Consider the following 20,784-nt stretch of genomic DNA (forward strand, 5'->3'; position numbering starts at 1 on the left):
TCCTTTCTTGACCCTTCAAATCCTGTCAAGGAAATAATATTTTTCTGTTTCTTCTGCCAAACCTAGGTAGAATTGGATTCCAGCTACAATTGTATCATATTTAAGCCTACTAATTTGCCTTTGAATTTTGTTTTTCCTCCATACCAACGTCCTGCCAGTTTATTAACCTTCTGAAGACAGCACAGACCACAGTGAGACTTACCATCCATGCTGAGAACCCAGATCCCCAGACTGTTCCTTCAGCACCTGGTACAGCAAATGGGGAGAAAAAGAACAGCTCCCAGCCTCCAGTGATCCCACCCTCCAGCTCCCCAGAACCGGAGCCTATTCGAAGTAAGGGCCAGGCTCCTGTAAGTCCTGTGCACAGGGCACTTTTGTGCTATACAGAGCGTCCCAGCCTGGGACCCCACTGCCTGCCTGCCAGTTGTCACTGTTTGAAAGTCCATCGTGAGGGAGCCTTTGGTGAGAGAATGATATGGGCAGAAGAGTACCTGAAGAAAGAACACAGGACTGTGAGGCAGGCCATCTGTGGGCTATGCATTAACCCACCATAGGGAAAACCCACGCAGCCAGCCTCAGCTTCTTCATCTCTAAAAGAAGGGGGTGATACTTTTTGCTTCTCAAGGATCTTTTGCAGAGGGATCCTGTCATTCCCAAATTCTGAGTAATGAATTAGAAGTATCACTTTGTGCACAGCTTTCTGACACTGGGCAAGGGATGTAACTTCTCTGAGCTTCAATTTTCTAATATGTAAAATGGATACAATTATCCTACTTCACAGGTAGGATCAACAGTGTCTAACACTAAAAAAAAAAAACAAAAAACAAAACCTTTAAAATGCTAGTCATTACCACAGTCTAAGGAGTCCTGGTGGTGCAGCAGTTAAGTGCTCAGCTGCTAACTGAAAGATCTGCTCCTGTAGAGATTATAGCCTAGAAAATCCTACGGGGTAGTTCCCTGTCACACGGGGTTGCTATGAGTCAAAAATAACTCAACGGCACCCAGCAACGACCACAGTGTAGGCTACAAATGTGAGTTTTATGGTTTGGGTGTAATAGTAAATCTGTGAAAGTAGATGAAACGGGTGTGTGTGAACCCTCTTGTCATACTTCAGTGTCACATTAAAATGCTAGTCTAGTATATCTAGGCACCTTATTCCTTTAAGTTACTTTTTGAGAACAATATGCTTGTGTCTAACAAAACGATAAATTCCAAGCTTAGCAACAACAACAGGAAATAATCTTAATGTAAACACGTTGGACTTTTCTGCAACTTGAAGAAAAAAAAATCTCTTTGGCCTCTGAACTATGGAATATACAATTCTTTTGACAGGCTTTTAAGGAAACAATAGTTTAAAACATTTGCAATATAGTTGGACAGAAAAATCTGAAAATAACATATTTTATTAAAGCAATTCTTTATTTACAAAAACTAGATAATTCACTGAGGTGTTAAAAGATTCTATGGAAATTTTCTCAATTTTAGATTTTATGTTGATCCCCAAATAGGGTTGTCTATAAAAATAGGAAATGCTAAGGGAAAATGTAACATAAAAGAAAATATCATACACCTGTTCTTACCATTTCAGGAGCAAGAAAATGTCTGTTTCCGATTTCCTAAAAAGAGAACATTTTGGCTAAAAACATAAATAAGCTACTCTACCAACTTCCCTAGCTTTCCTGAAACACGCTGTTTAGTTATCACAAAACATATGATATGAAGACTACCGTAAAACAAAGTGTGAAATTATATCCTCCTGTCCTGTCATACTTTTTTCTTATTCAAATCTGAGCATATATGCACCAGGATTTAATATCTGAGTTTATAAAGCCTCAAGTGAGACCTAAGGAAAGAATCCACAAGTTGGTCTCACTTAAGGTTTTAAAACTCAGCTATTACGTACAGCTGCATATATGCTCAGATTCGAGTAGCTAAAAATAGATGCTCTAGGATAAGAAGAAAAGCAAACAGAAAACAAAAATCAAAATCTACAACATAAAAAGCCCTGAAAGGCACCAGGAGCAGGATTACTGATGTGGGCTGAGTTCCGTGGTCTTCCCTGAGTGTGGTTCTGAGTCTCTGGCACACGTCTCAGTTCTGAGTTGTATAAACCATAATTTCCTAAGAAGCTGTGCTTGGCACCAGTGAAACGTAGACTCTTAGAGGGAAACTAGAGGGTCAGTTCAACTCTCTATTCTAGCTCCTTTATACGTATTTTTTTTCTAGCAATTAAAAAAAAATACAGAATAGCACAGAAAATAATTTAAACAAGAAATTTTGTGCCTACCACCCTAAATTAACAATGATGACTTAATCATAGTTATCTGATTTTTTAAGTATAAAATCACTAAACGATGACAGGTAAATTTGAAATCTCCTTTGTCCCTGATCTTGGGCCCATTTTGTTGTTCCACACCCCAGAGGAAACCAGTGTGGTGAATTTGATCTATCTCACTTCTAATCAGTTTTGATTTGTATTGCACTTTGTTTTTAAACTTAAATTAGGTACAAGCAGGTCATCAACACCAGCAATCTTTGCCTCTGATCCTACAACCTGCCCCATCATCCCTGGCTGCGAAACAACTATTGAGATTTCCAAAGGGCGGACAGGGCTGGGCCTGAGCATCGTTGGTGGATCAGACACACTGCTGGTGAGTGCAGTTCAGGGGTGCTCCAGATACAGAGACAGCCCATCAGCTTAGCAGCTCTCACCTGGGAAATTTTTATCAATTTTATTAAGTGACGTATAAAGGCTTAGGAAAATGGATCACTCATTGTTACTTTAATTTAGTAACATAGATACTTAATTGGATATTGGAATTTTTGCTTTGAGTATACCAATCCTGAATCAACAAGATGTATTTCACTTGTGATTGTTACCTTTGGGTTTCAAAATACTTCTCTCAGGTTGCCAGTCCTTGAGGTATTTTAATGTCTTTTTTTTACTGACTGATTATGTATGGTTGGGTTAGACCCATATTGAAAGGACTGTTTGAAAAATTGAATGATTTGTAGACAGAATTTCCTGAGTGCTAAAAATATTTTTGAAATGTAATCATTTCATCTCAATGGGAAATGTGATATGTGTATATATATATATATATTTGATTTACATATTTGATAATTTTTTATTTAAATGTTCCTATCAAAAATGTATAAGTGTTTTTGAGCCTTTTAGCAAAAATTGTTTTCTTAAACTTTTCTTTGATTTTTAGTATGTGACTCACATATAGATGTGGTCCATATATAACTCTTACAGATGTCTATAAAAGTCCAGTGTGTTTTGATTCCATTTCTGCTCACTGTTCCTACGGGTGATGAGATAAAGCATGGCTGTGTTTTGTTTTGGCCTTTAGGGTGCAATTATTATCCATGAAGTTTATGAAGAAGGAGCAGCATGTAAAGATGGGAGACTCTGGGCTGGAGATCAGATTTTAGAGGTACAGAATGCTATGTATTTGACCTTTATGATAAAGAAAAGTCTACTCTCTGGAAGGTTTTATTTTGCTTTTTTTCTTTCTCTCTTCCTCCCTTCATTCCTTCCTTCCTTCTTTCTTTATCACTTCATTTCACTCACCTGATTCCTCACAGTGTCCCATCTTTGTACAGGTGAATGGAATTGACTTGAGAAAGGCCACACATGATCAAGCAATAAGTGTCCTGAGACAGACTCCACAAAGGGTGCGCCTGACGCTCTACAGAGATGAGTCTCCATACAAAGAGGAGGACGTGTATGACACCCTCACCGTTGAGCTGCAGAAGAAGCCAGGAAAAGGCCTGGGATTAAGTATTGTTGGTAAAAGGTATGACTGAGAAGACAAACCCACTGTGGAAACCATAAGATTTTGACCTTTTGGAAATGATTGAGCTTATCTTCTTTTAAAGAGTGACAGCAATAGTTGAGTCTTTATCAACTGCTAGTGTTTTGTTGGTAGCTATACTCAGCCCACTTGCTAATAGAGTATCAAAAGGCGTTGTTTTTGAACTTCTTATGTCCATATTTCGGGAGATTTTGAAGGGACTCAACAATTCCCAACAAAAAGTCACTTGGTAATTTTTGAATGCCTGCTGTGTACCAGGAAATACATTATGTTCTGGGGAACAAGGCTGAATAAGACATGATCCTTGACTTCAAAAAACTCAGAGTCTGGAGAGCTAGAATTAAATATATTCTTGGAACAAAGCAGTGTAGTAGGTTGAGTGACATAGAAGTATCGTAGGAAAGCTATGGGAGTGAGCGAGGGAAAAAGGGAACATGTGGCCCTATTTAAGGGAACTGGATTAGGGGAAACTTCCTGGAAAACAGGTGCCTGAGCTGAGGCTAAATGTGATAAGTGATAGTCTACATAAAGGGGGCTGAAAATAACCCTAGGAGAAGGGTCATAATGAGCTAGGAAAGCCATGAAGGCCAAAAGCGTGCCATCAGAAGGGAACCGAAAGCATAAAGTGAGGGGCTAGTGGTGGTGGGAGATTCCTTGGTGGACACGTTCTCAGTACCTAATTTATTTAAATATTCACATTTAAGTAATATTAATGAATGTATAATCCAGTGAGTCTCCTAAATATTTCTTTCTCTTCATATGATGAGCCCATCTGCATCTGATCCTCAGAATATACCAGTTAAGCAAATGATGTCAGCATTCGTTCTTCGACCACCTCTTAGTGAAAAACCTCTTTATAGCCTGCAACAGCCCTGAGTTCAGATCACCATCCTTCAGCCTCAGCAACCCACAATTTCAAAGCAGCTTATTTTTTCCAGTGAGCAGATTCTTTGTTCAAAAATCTGGAAACCTGTGACCTTTCTGTGACCTCACTGCCCTTCTTCAGGAGTAATCATTCTTCAGATTGCCCAAATCAGCACTTGCGAACCTCATTCTGCAGTGAGGTTTCTACATGTGAATCAAAGGACATTTACACCAGTGTGTTTTTCAGAGACAATTATGGGCATTTTTTTTTTTTTTAATGCAGGAAAGAATGTAGGAATATTATTTAAGTCTCAGTGGGAATATGGGAAAATGTCTTAAAATGAAACACTTCTCTTGGAATACAATATCAGAAGTCCAGTTCTTGCACAATACGAGGCAGCTAAGATTTATTCTGGATACCAGCATACTTCAGCATATGGAGTCACCAGGTTGCTGTAAAACATTTCATTAATGAATCCTAAATGCTTTGCCTTGGAAAGAGCATACAAATACTATCTAATCCAACACTCTTATTCTAAAGACAAGAAGTAGAAAATCAGATGGTGAAATGGTGTGTTTGAGGTTATGGTGTTGGCAGGAACAAGTGATACAATCCAGGCTTTGCCATACATTTTTACTTTTCTATTATCTTTGTATTTTAACAAGGAGCTTTGGATTTTCTTAACAGTTTTGTGAAAGAAAGTAGGATTGGAAAAAGAATAGTGTTTGTTCATTTTGTATAAATCTATCTTGTGTTAAAGCTAGATTCATAATGATTTGAATGCTTAAGTAATACAGGACAGAGTAGAACTGCCCCATAGGGCTTCCTAGGCTGTAATCTTTATGGGAGCAGATCGCCAGGTCTTTTTTCCCACAGAAAGAATAAACCAACCAACCTTTCAATTATTAGCCAAGCACGTAACCATTGAGCCACCAATCGTTAGTTGATACACACATCAGCTATTTGTTTTCAATAATGTTAATAATGTTGGTAATAATACCAAAGTATGTGACCCAGGTAAGAGCCCATTCAAAGCTTCTTAATAGTATGGAAAGAACAATAGACTGGCTCAGTGTCCCAATTTTGCCATTCACTAGATGTGTGACCCATAAGAGGAGAATAATTGGAGACTGAATATGCTCACGAAAAATCATTTTAATCTATGGAATACTGTAAAAAAAATAAGGTATTGTTTATAACAAAAAAATAATTCTAATGATACTGCCTCAGTGTTGCTCAAGACAATCAAACTTTCAAAGTCGTAAAAATAGAACTAAAATTTTTAGTTAAAAATGTTGGCATTTCATTCAATAAGCATTGCACTGCAGTTGAGACAAAACAACAAGGTTGAAATTTAAAATTGTATCTGCAGAAATGATACTGGAGTATTTGTGTCAGATATTGTCAAAGGAGGAATTGCAGATGTTGATGGAAGGCTGATGCAGGGAGACCAGATATTGATGGTCAGTGGCGAAGACGTCCGTAATGCCACACAGGAGGCGGTTGCTGCTTTGCTAAAGGTAAGAATCAAATGCTAAAAATAATTCTGTGTGATAGTATGTAAGGTGAATGAGAATTTAACGTTGGGCTGCCATAGTCAAGATAAATACTGACTTCTCTTTTTTAAAATGTCATCTCAAGTAAGACACATATATAAGTAAGGTATATTTCAGTGACAAATTTCTAAATAGTAAATCTATGATTAGCGATATATTGTGGTACATTTATTGAAGCACTGGTGGTGCAGTGATTAAGAGCTACGGCTTCTAACCAAAAGGTCAGCAGTTTGAATCCACCAGCCGCTCCTTGGAAACCCTATGGGGCAGTTATACTCTGTCCTGTTGGGTCACTGTGAGTCGAAATCGACTCATTGGCAGTGGGTCTGGTTTTTTTTTTTTTTTATGTACATTTATTTAGTGGTAGTAAGAATTATGAACTGAGTATGTGTAATATTACTAACATTTTTGTCTTGAAGGTGAGTATTACATGAATCTTATTCTTGAAAGTAAAGCACATATCCAGACCACAAAGGAGGAAAAGAAAAAAACTAAGCTCAGTCACCCATATTTCTTCTGAATTCATGTTTACGACTTTTGGAGTAAGTGAATACTCTCCCGTCCAGCACAGTTGGTCTTTGAAAAGTAACTTTGCAGAAATGCTTCATGGGGGAGATCATAGGAGCCAAAAAGGGTGCCAAGATGCTTCTGGGGTTAATGATTTTTGGCCTTTGCTGTCCCAGCCTCTTCCTTGATGATTTTCTGAGCATACCAGGTTAGATGTCTTCATATTTCTTCCAGAAATGAAGAACGTGGGAGAAGGATTTAACCTTTATGACTCATAAAAGAAAATGAAAATGTCCTTTAGGTTACTTTGTTGTATTGGCTTTCTAAAAAGGAAATGTTTTGTGCAAATCTTATTCTGACTCAAAACTATTCAACTATTTAAATTTGACATTTAAAATCAGCGTTGGATGGGCCATTCTTAGGACATGAAGGTAATTTAATGCAGATTGACTTGGCAGCACCTTCACTGGGAAGTATTTCAACAATATAGGTTCCATCCCTAGGTATCATTCTAGACTTAAATACATTTCACATGATGAAATACATTTTCTTCCAAGAAAACTCTTCATGAAGGATGACTTTCTGATTTGAAAAACAAAACCAGCCTCATTTTAAAAATAAATTTGTAAAGTACAGAATAGTTACTTAAAAATGTAATTTATGAGACTAGGCAGGTTTCCAATCAGGGAATATTCCAGTTTTTAGAAGGGTTCTGTGTTCCTATTAATAAATGAGATGATGCTTACCTCATTGCTTTTCTTACCTAATATATGTGTTTATGACCTGAAAAAGTATAATTCAGCATTGACTAGAAAGCTGTCGCCATCAGTACCCGTGTGGTCCACATGACATGAACCTACGTGCCAGTGCCCATCAACAGTAGAGTTATCAGAGTCTGATGTACAAGGGCCACCTCTTGAGTGGCTGGCCTTCATGGAGGAATTTTAGAAACCTCTTTGGCTGTCATAATACCTGGTATGTGAATATGTGCATATAAGTTCTTAATAAAGCAGGCATTTAAAACCAGTAATTTATTATTAGAGTTACCTGTCTTCAAAACAAAGTATTAGAAATACTAAGGAGAAGTGCCTTCCTTTTGGAGATAAATTAAAAACAATTGTTTCATCTGTATCTTAAGGAGAAAGAGACAGAAGAAGCATCCATAAAAGAGCATCAGTAATTTTAAAGCCAGCCGTTGAAAAAACACAGCTTGGCAGTGTACAACGAAGGTCATAAATACTTGTATAACGTGAATATGGCTTGTTGCTGCTGCTTGTTGTTCTAACTTAGTAATAGTTCGTTTAAAAATCTTGCATAAATAATCATCTGTTCACAAAAAGCTTCATACACGTAAGGATCATTGCAGGGTTACTTATAATGGAAAAACTGGAAGCAACACAATTGACAATTGCTATGTAATCTTTCAACAAAAGAGCAAAGATGTCACCCTGAAGACTAAGGTGCGCCTGGCCCAAGCCATGGTATTTTCAATCACATCATACGCATGTGAAAGCTGAACAATGAATAAGGAAGACCGAAGAAGAGTTGACGCCTTTGAATTGTGGTGTTGGTGAAGAATATTGAATATACCATGGACTCCAAAAGAACAAACAAATCTGTCTTGGAAGAAGTGTGTCTTACATACTTCAGACAAGTTGTTAGGAGGGATCAGTCCCTGGAGAAGGACATCATGCTTGGCAAAGTCCAGTGTCAGCAGGAAAGAGGAAGACCCTCAACGAGGTTGATTGACACAGTTGCTGCAACAACGAGCTCAAGCATAACAACAATTGTAAGGGTGGCGCAGGACCGGGCAGCGTTTCGTTCTGTTGTGCACAGGGTCACTGTGAGTCGGAACCAACTTGACGGCACCTAACAACAACAACAAATATAATCTTTGGTGTATGCTAATTCATATACTAATATGAACCTGTTAAAAATGTTTATGATGACTGTATAAACATGGAAAACAGTCTGCAAAGAGTATAAGACAGGTAATTGTATCTACAGTGTGTATATAACTATGTAAAATAAAATCTTATGGTAATTTTTTTCACAATAATTATGAGGTAATTGTTGGAATTATAGAGCCCTCTTTTTTTTGTTCTCCTTTTTTATTTTTTTTTTAATTTTCTTTAATGGGCATTACTTTTATAGTGGAAAGGCAATTTTTCAAAAAAAATTAAATTTTCATAATAATAGAAACCTTTGGAGCTTGAAAGGGATGTTATAGGTATATGAAAGTGTGGGTAATTTATATGTGGAACTCATTAACCTCAGATGTCATGCAAGCTGGAAATATAAATAGGTTCAAGAAGATTTTGATAAGTTCCTCGCCAAAAAACAAAAAATCAAACAACTTATGGATATTACAGGTCAAATTCTGACCGTTTGCTGTTTGATTCATGATCAACATGCTGAAGAGTAATGCATCCCTTGGTGCCTGTATCAGAAGCAACATAATATCAATGCCCAGTTATTTATGTACTTCGTGCTAGACACTGTGATAAGCATTGTGCTTAAATTATGTTACTTATCACAACAACCTACAATGGGCTACATTTTTTAAATGAAGAATACAAGACTGATCAAGGTTAAACAGCTGTTAAGGTCACACAGCTAGAGGCAAGGAACCCCCTAACTTTCAGGGGGTTGTAACACTGGTCAAGGGCTGTAGCACTGAAGATAGCAAGAGGCCCAGAAGGGGCCCAGCAGCTGAGTCGTGGTGACAGACAGCGAGGCCAAAAGGAACCTGTCCTGAGGGGGCCAAGAGGAGGCCTGTCTTTAGGGCCTGAAAGGAGACCTCTATTCAGGGCCGGAGAGGAGGCCTGTCTTCAGGGCCTGAGAGGAGGCCTGTCTTCAGGGCCTGAGAGGAGGCCTCTCTTCAGGACCTGAGAGGAGGCCTCTCTGCAGGGCCTGAGAGGGGGCCTGTCTTCAGAGCCTGAGAGGGGGCCTGTCTTCAGGGCCTGAGAGGAGGCCTCTCTTCAGGACCTGAGAGGAGGCCTCTCTGCAGGGCCTGAGAGAGGGCCTCTCTTCAGGGCCTGAGAGGGGGCCTCTCTTCAGGGCCTGAGAGGGGGCCTCTCTTCAGGGCCTGAGAGGGGGCCTCTCTTCAGGGCCTGAGAGGAGGCCTCTCTTCAGGGCCTGAGAGGAGGCCTCTCTTCAGGGCCTGAGAGGAAGCCTGCACAGCTGAGAGAGCTGCCCTGCCCTGAAGAAGAGAGACTGCCTACATGCTTCCTGATCCTTACTGAGTTGTGCCCTCTGACTTCCTTAATAAACCACTTAACTGTAAAAAAAAAAATCACACAACTGGTAAATCAGAGTCAGGATTTAAGCTGGCACATCTGACTCTAGAAACCCAAGATCTCAAACACCTCACTGAGTTACTTGCATATTAGACTATATAGCATTTCTTGTGTTCCTGTGATTTTATTTGTAAAAGGCCACAGGGAAATTTTCTTCAGTTCATATTTTATGTTTATTGCAATATGGCTTATTTAAGTGTTGTATAATAGGTACAATGTGACGATAGAGAATTTACCCAGTTATCTGAGCGCCTCTGCTGTAGAGAGTAAAACAAATAGTTGTGCTGGTTGTTTTCTTGTTTTCATTTTGTTTTTTACGCCCCGAGTTACTCATTTCGTTTGGCTGGCCCGTATCAGTGTGTTTCATGATGTAATTCCTCAATTCTCAATTTCTCTTTGCCTTGGTAGAAATAGTCTGCATCTAAATCATTAGGTAATAAGACGCACAATTGGTGTTGCTGCTGCTTCTTTTTGTTAGTATTTTTCTTAATGTTTTGAAGATGGATAACTAACGTTTTTTAAAAAAAGCCATTTTCTACAAAGGATTGGAGGTGACTTTGCCTGTGGAAATTCCAGAAGGAAGATGCCTTTCAGAAACTCAGTCTTGAAGACTGCAACATGTTTCTAAAGTAGATTAGACCATTTCATTTCAACCATTCTATAAAACAACCCCTCTCCCAGTGTTCTCTAGGCACAGTAACCTTGGAAGTCGGAAGAATCAAAACTGGTCCGTTCCACTCAGAGAGGAGGCCATCTCAAAGCAGCCAGGTGGGTCGCTGTGCAGTTGAGTGTGGTGTAGCCTACTCATCAAAAGGCGTTCATAAAGGGCCCTGATCGTGGGTCTGTCCAGGGTCCTGCACACCACCTGGCCTCCTGCAGGGTCGGTTCCCTCTGTGCCCCTGTCTGGAGCGGATCTCAGCATTTCTGTCACATCTCCCATAGGAGATCCAACTCCATTGCCCACCAACAGAAAATTATAGGCTAGTGAAGATTTTATGAAGGATTACCAGGGGATTAGGTGTAGACTACAGTCACACTGTAGTCTAACCCCCAAACATCCCTATTCAGTACCTCTTCGTCCTTGTGCCTCGTTAGCTTTCAGACTAACTCCTCTTCTCTTCTCTGACTTTTCCTCTGTGTAGCAACTAAATAAATCACCTTCGTTGTCAGGATTGATTCGCTCTGCCCTCAGTTTGGATAACCTAACCCAGCACAGTGTAAGCTCAGCGAAGCTGTGAGGAAACATTTTTACTTGAGTGCTTTTGAGTGTTTGCCTTTAGAATAACAAGCTCCCAAACAAATATGCTCCCAAAACACAGACTTTACATAGCAGAGGCCAACATTCTTGGACAAGCTGACCAAAATTCTACAGTCAATTGAATAAGAAAATAAGAAACCAGATATTTGACTTTGTCACCCAGCCCACTTTAAGTAGGAGGAAGAGCACTGTTCTGTCTAGTTCAAACTTCTATCGATTTTTGCTATGTGTCCTAACAGTCTTAGGAGTACATGTCTTAAAGGACAACTCATACTGTTATTAAATAAGTATTAGTATATCTGTCTTAGTCATATTCTTTCATGATTTAGTGACTAAATCTCTTTGGAGGCAATTTTAAAAGAAGCTAATAGGTTTAGTCTAAATTAGACTAATTTTTAGTCTTTTGTCAAATTTGTATAATTTAGATGAGGATTTGCATGGTTAAGCCAATATGAAAATATTCGATTATTGAGAGGCCTCACAATTGAGCTGTTTATTTGTGCCTAGGTGTTATCCTCACTTCAGCATATCTAGGACCCCCGTGTTGAGTCTTTGAAAGTAATATAAGTTGTCATTAGACTGGCACCTAGAATGTAGAAGAAATGACAACTGTGTTTGGGAGTGGAAATTATATATTTAAAGACATGTCCGTGACATATTTTAAACAACTCTAAAATGTACATTTTGGGGACTAGCTAATAAGTTTAGATTTTAATAGCTTTTTTTGTTTTGTTTATAAGCTTTTTATTTTGAAATAATTGTAACTCACAGGAAGCTCCAGAAATAGCACAGAAAGTGCTGTGTACCTCCCCCCAGCTTCCTCTAGTGGCAGCGTCTTACATAAGTACAACACAGTATCAAAATCAGGAAATCGACATTGGTACAATGTTTTTTAACAGCTATTTCTTAGCCGTCTCTGTTACTCTTACCCTGCAGACACAAGCCATGGCAATAATAACTGAAACAGAAATTGACTTTCTTCATAAGGAAACAATTGTTGATGGGAGGTATTTAGTTTTGTATCACAAGGGCTATAAATGGCTAGTATGAATAAATGGTTCAATTACTTAGTAAACACATAATCAGTCTCAGCTAAGTGCCAGGTACTGTGGCAGGAGCTTGGAAGATAGCAGTAAATACAACACGTTTGTTGCCTTTAAGAAATGTAGTCTAAGTAGAGAAAATAGGCATGCCAGCTGCATGTCACAATGCATACTTGTTCTGGTAGAGGCAAGCCCAGTTTGCTTGGATTGTGCTTAGGTGATCTGCATAGACACAGTGCCATGATTTAGGTAAGGAGTCTCTGAACTGGATCAGTCTTAACCATCAGCTAAGAAGTAATTCTGTGAAGTGTTAAAGAAAGAGAGAGGAGCATATGGAAAGACTCAAGAACATGAGAAAGCATGGTGCAACCAACAAGTTACACGTAGCTTAGAGTAACTGAGGTACGGAGTTTGAGACAGGGAAGGGCAAGAGTGGACAGGTAAGCAAGGTGCAGATCTTGAATAGTTTGTAAGTCATTCTACGGAAATTTAGTTGAAGCATTCTTTTCAGCCATGATTTTTTTTCCACTTATCTCAACCATTAACCACTGTGTTACTAACTGCACTGTTAAAGGGGCAAGGTGTGCAAACCCTACCTTTATCACTAACTATATGGTAAAAATCAGCATGAACCCAATTGCCATCTGAAAGTGGACCCAGGCTCCACCTTCCCACATCTCCATTCCTTGTCTCCGGCTACTTTTGTGGCATTTCTTCCCTCCCCCTAACCACCCAGAGTTATGTCAGACTTTATCCCCAGCCACCCTGAGCCAAGTCAGAATGTCCCCAGTCACCTGGACCAGGTTATCTGGCACCAGCCATAGGCTCAAGAGTCTGTACAACTCCCTGCATGTTAGTCCAGCCAGCTTCCCTCCCTCTCCCTAGCTCCCTGAGGCTAGGTCACAAGCTGGAAGGACTCTGACCTTCTTCACTGATGCTCCTGTGGCTAGGTCTTCACAAGTTAGGACTCTGTCCCTACTACTTCCTGTGCAGTGTTTCTCTGAATTAGCCACCCTGAACTAAATCACAATCTCACTGGTCCCTTATCAAACTCGTTGCTGTTGAGTCGATTCTGACTTATAGCAACCCTGTATGACAGAATAGAACTGCCCCATAGGGTTGCCAAGAAGTGGCTGGTGGATTCAAACTGCTGACCGTTTGTCTAGCAGCCAAGCTCTTAACCACTGCACCACCAGGGCTCCAACCACCTAATACATGAAAAGCCTACAAATAGAACTTTTTTCTAGTATTTTATGGCAAACATCAATCAGTATTCAACTGAAAAAATCTTGTGTAGGTGAACTGAAGATGTATAAAAATACAATGCTGTATATAGTTCAAGATTCTTGGCAAGCCCTGCGCCTCAGTCTTATCTTCTCATGACAGAAGCCCATTTTCATCAGCCTGTCCTTAAAGACCCTTTATTCACTTCTTTAGTTACTGCCATTAGTTTCCTGTTGACTGACCCTAATTCTTCAGATTTTGCTTAAGTCAGATGTACAGCATCAGTTTAAAGAGGATTAGCTTGAATGAGATTATGAAAATCCATTAAAATTTTAGGTTGGTTGGAATCAATTTTATCCACCCTTTTGGTTCCAATTTATTTGTCACTAGGCAAATTATTCCTTCAAAAAAATCAGTAGAAACTACATTTAAATTGCCCTTAAAATACTCAAATGCCATTGTTCCTTTAGAGATACTAGATGCACTAAAAGAAATGAATTCTAAAATGAATGCTATTTAGGGGTTTGATTACTTTTAAAGCTTTCCAAAATAACTGTTGTGTATTTGTAGGTGAGTGAAGGCAGCCTGTCATCTTTCACTTTTCCACTTTCTGGATCCAGCACCTCTGAGTCACTGGAAAGTACCTCCAAAAAGAATGCATGTAAGATTGGTTTGATATTTTAAGTATAATTTCTTGTTTTGAATTTTGGCCATTCACACTAGTGCTTTCCTATTTTAAATTACCTCTGAGCTCCCTTTTCTTCCCCCAGATGATTCCATATCTTAGCATAGGTACAAAAATGGTATGTTGGCAAAAATTCTAAACAACATGACATTGTGCCCATGGCAGCTTCTGCCATTTGATGTTTATCCTACAAGATATAGGAAACATTAGACTCAGAATTTTGAATTTTTTCTTACTAAGCAGATTGGTATTATTTGATTTTATCTCCCTTCTCTGTTTAGTATAATGCCAGTCCATCAGAATATGCCATTAAGTGAAACTTTTTTTCATGAAATTTGCAAAAATTTTGATTGAGAAAATTAAAACGATCCTCCTGTGTTTTAATTACTTGAAATCATGATGCAGAGGGGTTTTTTGGCTTGGAGCATTGGTTGAGAGTTGTTCAAATTAAAGAAACTAACCATATGGCAATCTCTGTTTTCAATGTGACTAATAGTCTAGAAATTTAGGCACTTAAGTCCATGGATTTTTTTTTTTTTTTTAATGCAACCATGACTTTATTCCTCTCAGCTGTGCACATGTGTCTTTCTATCCGACGTACATTCCGTCCTTGACTCATTCAGAGTGGATTTTATAGAGTTATATAATCAATGCTTAAATCGAGAAGGAAGAAATGGGGTGGTATGTCCATTGTTCCCACTGGAGAAATAAAGAGTTCTTATGTAAGACAAATCTAATGAAGCACCCCTTTCATTAAAAAGGAAACCCTGGTGGCGTAGTGGGTAAGTGCTATGGCTGCTAACCAAGAGGTCGGTAGTTCACATCCACCAGAGGCTCCTTGGAAACTCTATGGGGCAGTTCTACTCTGTCCTGTAGAGTCGCTATGAGTCGGAATCAACTCAATGGCAACAGGTTTGGTTGTTTTTGTTTTTGTTTTTGTTTTCCATTAAAATAAAAAAGGAAGAAATTCTGGTGGCTTAATGGTTAAAAGAGCTTGGCTGCTAACTGAAAGTTGGTGGTTTGAACCCACCAACCACTCCAAGGGAGAAATGTGTGGCAATCTGCGTCTGTAAAGATTCCGGCAACCTTATGAGGCAGTTCTACTCTGTGCTGTAGGGTAGCTATGAGACAGAATCAACTCCACAGCAGCGGGTTTGGTTTTGGTTCATAACAAAAAATAAAAAAAGAATTAGGGTATGCCGTTTAGTGCCACCCAGCTCCAGAAATCAAGTCACATTTTTTTGAACATAAAAAAGCTCTAATAACCATATTTTCTTTTCACCTTTACAGTGGCATCTGAAATACAGGGATTGAGAACAGTTGAAATAAAAAAGGTAACTTTTTATTGGGGGAGAGAAAACAGTATGAATTCTGTTGACTTCAGAGACATCTGCAAATGCGTTTTCCTCATAGTTGATTTTCTATTTTAAAGTTCTTATCTGAAAAAATACATACTAGATGCAGTAGAAATGGCACAACACAGTCTTTGCTGAATTTCCTGGCCATAGTACATTGTTTGAAAAAAAAAATATCGTTTATTGTGTATTGTCAAAAACGGTATCAGCATGGCCCCACATTAAGTAAGAATTTGTCTTCAACGATATTTCCTAGTTCTTCTGAAAATTCCATGCACAAGAGGGAAAGTGAAAGCAGTGACCACTGATTGAGCCTTTGCTCTGTGCTGAACACTCTTGTAGACTCTTCCTGTCATCATCATTCCATTTAATACGCACTGCACATGCACTCCCTGGATGAGAAGCTCTGTTGTCTCCGGTTTGCAAAAATGAATGTCTAGTGAGTTCTTGAGCTCAGTGGACTGGCTCCAGCCCCAGGGTTTTGAAGTGTGGACTCCTGACTTTGAACACAGGTCTGATTCCAAAACTTGTGTTCTTTTCACTTCAGCAGTTTACCTGCTTTTCGTCCGTCCGACACATGATTTTCATTTAGTTTACCTTTATTTCTTTTACCTCCTGGACAGATGATTATTTTCCTAAATCACACACTAAGGACCTGTCTCAAATAAAGTAATGCATTTTTCTTGAGCCTCATTTGCCACCCTCACACCTAGAAGATCAGAGTTAATGATACAGTATTCTGCCAGAGAAACAAAATGTTGATTAAAAATAGCCCTTTGACCAAACTCTTGTGCCTGTTCCATGGCAGGGATCAACTGACTCTTTGGGAATCAGCATTGCTGGAGGAGTGGGCAGCCCTCTTGGTGACGTTCCTATATTTATTGCCATGATGCACCCCAATGGAGTTGCAGCTCAGACCCAGAAACTCAGAGTAAGTTTTACTGCTAGTAACAGTAGCCCTAGCAAATGTAGTGAAAATCTTTCTAAAACCCTTGAATCTAACAGTTCAAATCTACCACCTGCTCCTCAGAAACCCTATGGGGCAGTTCTGCTGTGTCCTATAGGGCCACTATGAGTTGGAATCAACTCAATGGTGTTGAATTTTGAATCTAGCTAACTGTTGCAAGATGATCTTAAACATCTTGTTTCTGCTTTTCAATCAGCTAATCCAGCCACAGCACAGCAGGGCTTGCTTTAGGTAAAGGATAAAGGAAATTAAAAGAAAGGAGAAAATGATGTTGTATGCAAGTTTGAAGTTAAAATGAAATGGGAAGGTTGACTTGTTTTGGAACTGTGGAACAAGTTAAACATGCACACATGTTTTCAGAGCACCAACATGGATTGTTTGCTTTACATGTTTCATTAGTTTGAATATCTATTTAACTTTATTAAAATGAGAATTATCACTTATGTTACTTTTGATTATAAATTTTATGGAACTTAAATGTAACTGTGACTTACAGTGTTACAAAACTATGCAAAACTTGCTTCAAAGTTGAAGGATTATCTGAATGTACAGCACTGTGATGGAATTTATGGTAACTGCCTGGCTCTCACATCATAAGAATATTCCATTCAAGTAATTCAGTCTCTCTTAACTAAAATCTGTATGGCCTCATGCCTCAAACAGGTCCCAAGAACAGAACCATGTATTAGTTCAGTCTAAATTGGGAATAGTTCAATCCCCTTTGATATCTAAATCTATGGCTGAGACTTAAAAACCAATTCTATACTTAGCACAGGGTGAGCAAACTTTTTTTTATACTTAGCACAGGGTAAGCAAACTTTACTGCAAAGGGCCAGATAGGAAATCTTTTAGGCTTTGGGAACATATGGGTCTCTGCTGCAGCTACTCAACTCTGCCATGCATAGTAGCGTGAAAGCAGCCAAATGAGCATGGCACTGTTCCAACAAAACTTTATTAACCAAAACAGGCAGTAGGCTGGATTTGGCCCATGGGCTATAGTTTGCTAACCCTTGGCTTAGAGTCACATCTCATGTTTATAATAATAATGTCCAGAGAAATTCCGGTTTCCAAATACCAACTATTTTATTCTTTCAATAGGAAGTAATGTAACTTTGTCCCCCTTCCTTCCCCAGAGACTATAGAGCCCAATCATTATGAGCATCTTCTTCTTATGGCTGCTGCTTCTTGGACTTAGTGGTTTCCTTGGTTTCAGTTGCTGATAACAGCATATATGTGATGTGGATAGTAGGGAAGGAAATGATTGTTCAGCTCTGAATATCCCACTCCTTATGGCTCTTTTAGCAGATGGCTATTTCTTTCTCCTGAAGGCAGTGGTGATTCGGTGGTAGAATTCTTGCCTTCCATGTGGGTTCAGTTCCTGGCCAGTGCTCCTCAAGCACAGCCACCACCCATCTGTCAGTGGAGGCTTGATTGTGACTATGATGCCGAACAGGTTGCAGTGAGCTTCCAGACTAACATAGACTAGGAAGAAAGGCCTAGCGATCTACTTCCGAAAATCAGCCAATGGAAACCCTGTGGATCACAATGGCTGAATCCCCAACCATAGCAGGGATGACACAGGACTGGGTAGCATTTCTTTCCATTGTGCGTGTGCTCACTATGAGTCAGTCGCCAGCTTGACAGCTAACAACATTTCTTCCTCTGCCTTGCAGGTTGGGGATAGGATTGTCACTATTTGTGGCACATCGACTGAGGGAATGACTCACACCCAAGCAGTGAATTTACTGAAAAATGCCTCAGGCTCCATTGAAATGCAGGTGAGATTTTTATCCCAAGCACTATTTAGAATAGTATTTAGTAGCTTGGGGAAAAAAACGAGTTTTGATGTTAGAACAGTAAAAGTTATTCAATCTCTTACTATCATTTTTTGTTTTTGTTTTTTTTACTATTTCCATTGAAGATCAGTGATTAAATTGAGAGTTCCAAGAAAGTACATATGAAATATATTCCCTAACATTTTCTTCTGATGTGTTTATTGTCTCATATTTTATGTCTAAAGGGAAAAAAAAAATACAAGGCCTTAGCAGTAAATGATTAATTGCTAGAATTTTAAGTGGTGTGAGTGTACTTTAACAATATTTAAAAAATAATTGCATATGGGAACATGTTTTAAAAGCACCAGAGAACTTTTGTAGAATTGAATTAGTAAAATATTTCACACTCAGTTGAAAGACCTCTGGACCTTGCGAAATTTCTCTCTTTGGTCGTATTTCATATTAACAGAAATTATTAAGTTGGCCATATACACATTTCAATCCCATTTCTCTTTTTAAAGAAAAGTTGCAAGTGTCCTTTAGCCAGTGAACATGTGTTTTTCTCTTTATACGTCCTCATCTGATGCACAGGTGGTTGCTGGAGGCGATGTGAGTGTGGTCACAGGCCATCAACAGGAGCCTGCCAGTTCCAGTCTGTCTTTCACAGGGCTGGCATCAAGCAGCATATTTCAGGATGATTTAGGGTAAGCTCATATTGTATGGTTTGTATACCATTTGTCCAAGAGGCCTTGTTGGCGCAGTGGCTAAAGTGCTCAGCTGCTAACCAAAAGGTCGATGGTTTGAATTCACCAGCTGCTCGACAGGAGAAAGATGTTGCAGCCTGCTTCTGTAAAAATTTACAGCCTTATAAACCCTCTGGGGCAGATCCACTCTGTCCTCTAAGATTACCCCGAGTTGGAAACTACTCGACGACAATGGGTTTGTGTTTTGGTCTTACACTGTTGATCATTTTTCTCTCTGAGTTTTGGAATACTGACATTTATGACTTACTCCATGACACTCCCCTACACTTTAGCCCTCTCACTTTGAATAAACTCTAAAAAGAAGGAACTCTTATATGCAACGAGAACATGCCGTGACTATGTTAGTTTAAGGGAACTGTAAATGAGTAATAGAATTAGGGTGTTAAGTTGGATTTTATTAGATTATGTAAATGTAAAATACTGAACACAGCATGCACTAACAGTTCAAGAATTACAAAAATATCCAGAATATATCTGCTGTCAGCAAAGAATTATACCAGCTCTAGGTACATGTAAGCTAATCTGTACTTTATAGATTCAAAGATATATATACACACACACACATATATATATAAATATATTAAAAACCTCTTTTTTTCATTCCTTTTACTGTAGACCTCCTCAGTGCAAGTCTATCACGCTGGACCGAGGACCAGATGGTTTAGGCTTCAGTATAGTAGGAGGGTATGGCAGCCCTCACGGAGACTTACCCATTTACGTTAAAACTGTGTTCGCAAAGGTAAGCTTGCACATTCTAACCACTCCCTCCCTGTAAACATGCATTCATAGCAGTCAGCAGCTGGCTTATTAGTTCATGGCCTGAGGTAACGCCAAATGGTTAACAGTTGATCATTTTCTTTCAGAACTCCCTACAGAAACGGCTCATTAAATATTTTTGTCCAATTTGAGGTTTAGTTAATGTTTAAAGGAAAATGGACTCAAATTGAAATTCCCTAGGAACTCTCCAAAATATACATAGAAATATTAATGAACTTTGGTTAGACAGTAAGGCCTATTTATTTCCTTTTCAAACAAGTTGCACGTGATTGTCTTTTGAAAATGGGACATTTTAGATATGGGTGCCTTGGAGTGCTGGCTTTTCTTTCCCTTAGCATTTTTTTGCTGTGAAATATAAAATACATACAGAAAAGTAAATAAGACACATGTGCAGATTACTAATAGGTCATTTATTTTTCAAATTGAATTTGATTGCATTAAACAGAAAAATAACTACTGACAGAAATTTGAAAAGTGTTCAGCAGCCACATCGCCTACAGTAAATCACTTATTTGCAAAACAAGTGAGTCAATAAAAAAAATAAAAACCATTTTTTCTTTGTAATCTATTAGTAAACTGTCTAAACTTAAGAATGTTTAAAGAAGAATAAAGCTATTGGAAAGTGCTGGTTGAAGCCATTAAAATAACTTAAATCCATGTAATTATTGTTAATATGTTAAGAAATTTTTTTTAGAAGCCACAAAATTGGACAGAATTGCCTGCAGAAGAAAATCCCAAATTCCACAATTTTGCAGTGCAAAAAAGCAAAACTTGTATCAAACCTGTTAGAATATTTGATAACAGAGGTGTTAGATTAGTGTTAGGGTTCCTTAAGATATTTACCTGTCAAAGTTATATTCTGTTATTTTTTAAAAAAAACATTATTGT

The 20,784-nt window shown here is 38.7% G+C and overlaps 1 protein-coding gene across 5 annotated transcripts in view; it reads left to right on the plus strand.

Moving 5' to 3' along the window:
* The window catches only part of MPDZ (multiple PDZ domain crumbs cell polarity complex component), a 147,369-nt gene that overhangs the window by 124,725 nt on the left and 1,860 nt on the right, over window positions 1-20,784 (plus strand). For all 5 annotated transcript variants that reach the window (XM_023545266.2, XM_064290503.1, XM_064290504.1 and 2 more), the window contains 12 exons: window positions 159-333; window positions 2,506-2,651; window positions 3,357-3,440; window positions 3,610-3,803; window positions 6,059-6,206; window positions 10,730-10,816; window positions 14,144-14,234; window positions 15,549-15,592; window positions 16,422-16,544; window positions 18,254-18,358; window positions 18,947-19,059; window positions 19,735-19,858. In XM_023545266.2, coding sequence (XP_023401034.2) covers window positions 159-333; window positions 2,506-2,651; window positions 3,357-3,440; window positions 3,610-3,803; window positions 6,059-6,206; window positions 10,730-10,816; window positions 14,144-14,234; window positions 15,549-15,592; window positions 16,422-16,544; window positions 18,254-18,358; window positions 18,947-19,059; window positions 19,735-19,858 — 1,434 coding nt within the window. The remainder of the gene's footprint in view (window positions 1-158; window positions 334-2,505; window positions 2,652-3,356; window positions 3,441-3,609; window positions 3,804-6,058; window positions 6,207-10,729; window positions 10,817-14,143; window positions 14,235-15,548; window positions 15,593-16,421; window positions 16,545-18,253; window positions 18,359-18,946; window positions 19,060-19,734; window positions 19,859-20,784) is intronic.

The sequence above is a fragment of the Loxodonta africana genome, chromosome 9 (assembly GCF_030014295.1).
Source record: "Loxodonta africana isolate mLoxAfr1 chromosome 9, mLoxAfr1.hap2, whole genome shotgun sequence".
Classification (NCBI taxonomy): Eukaryota; Metazoa; Chordata; class Mammalia; order Proboscidea; family Elephantidae; genus Loxodonta; species Loxodonta africana.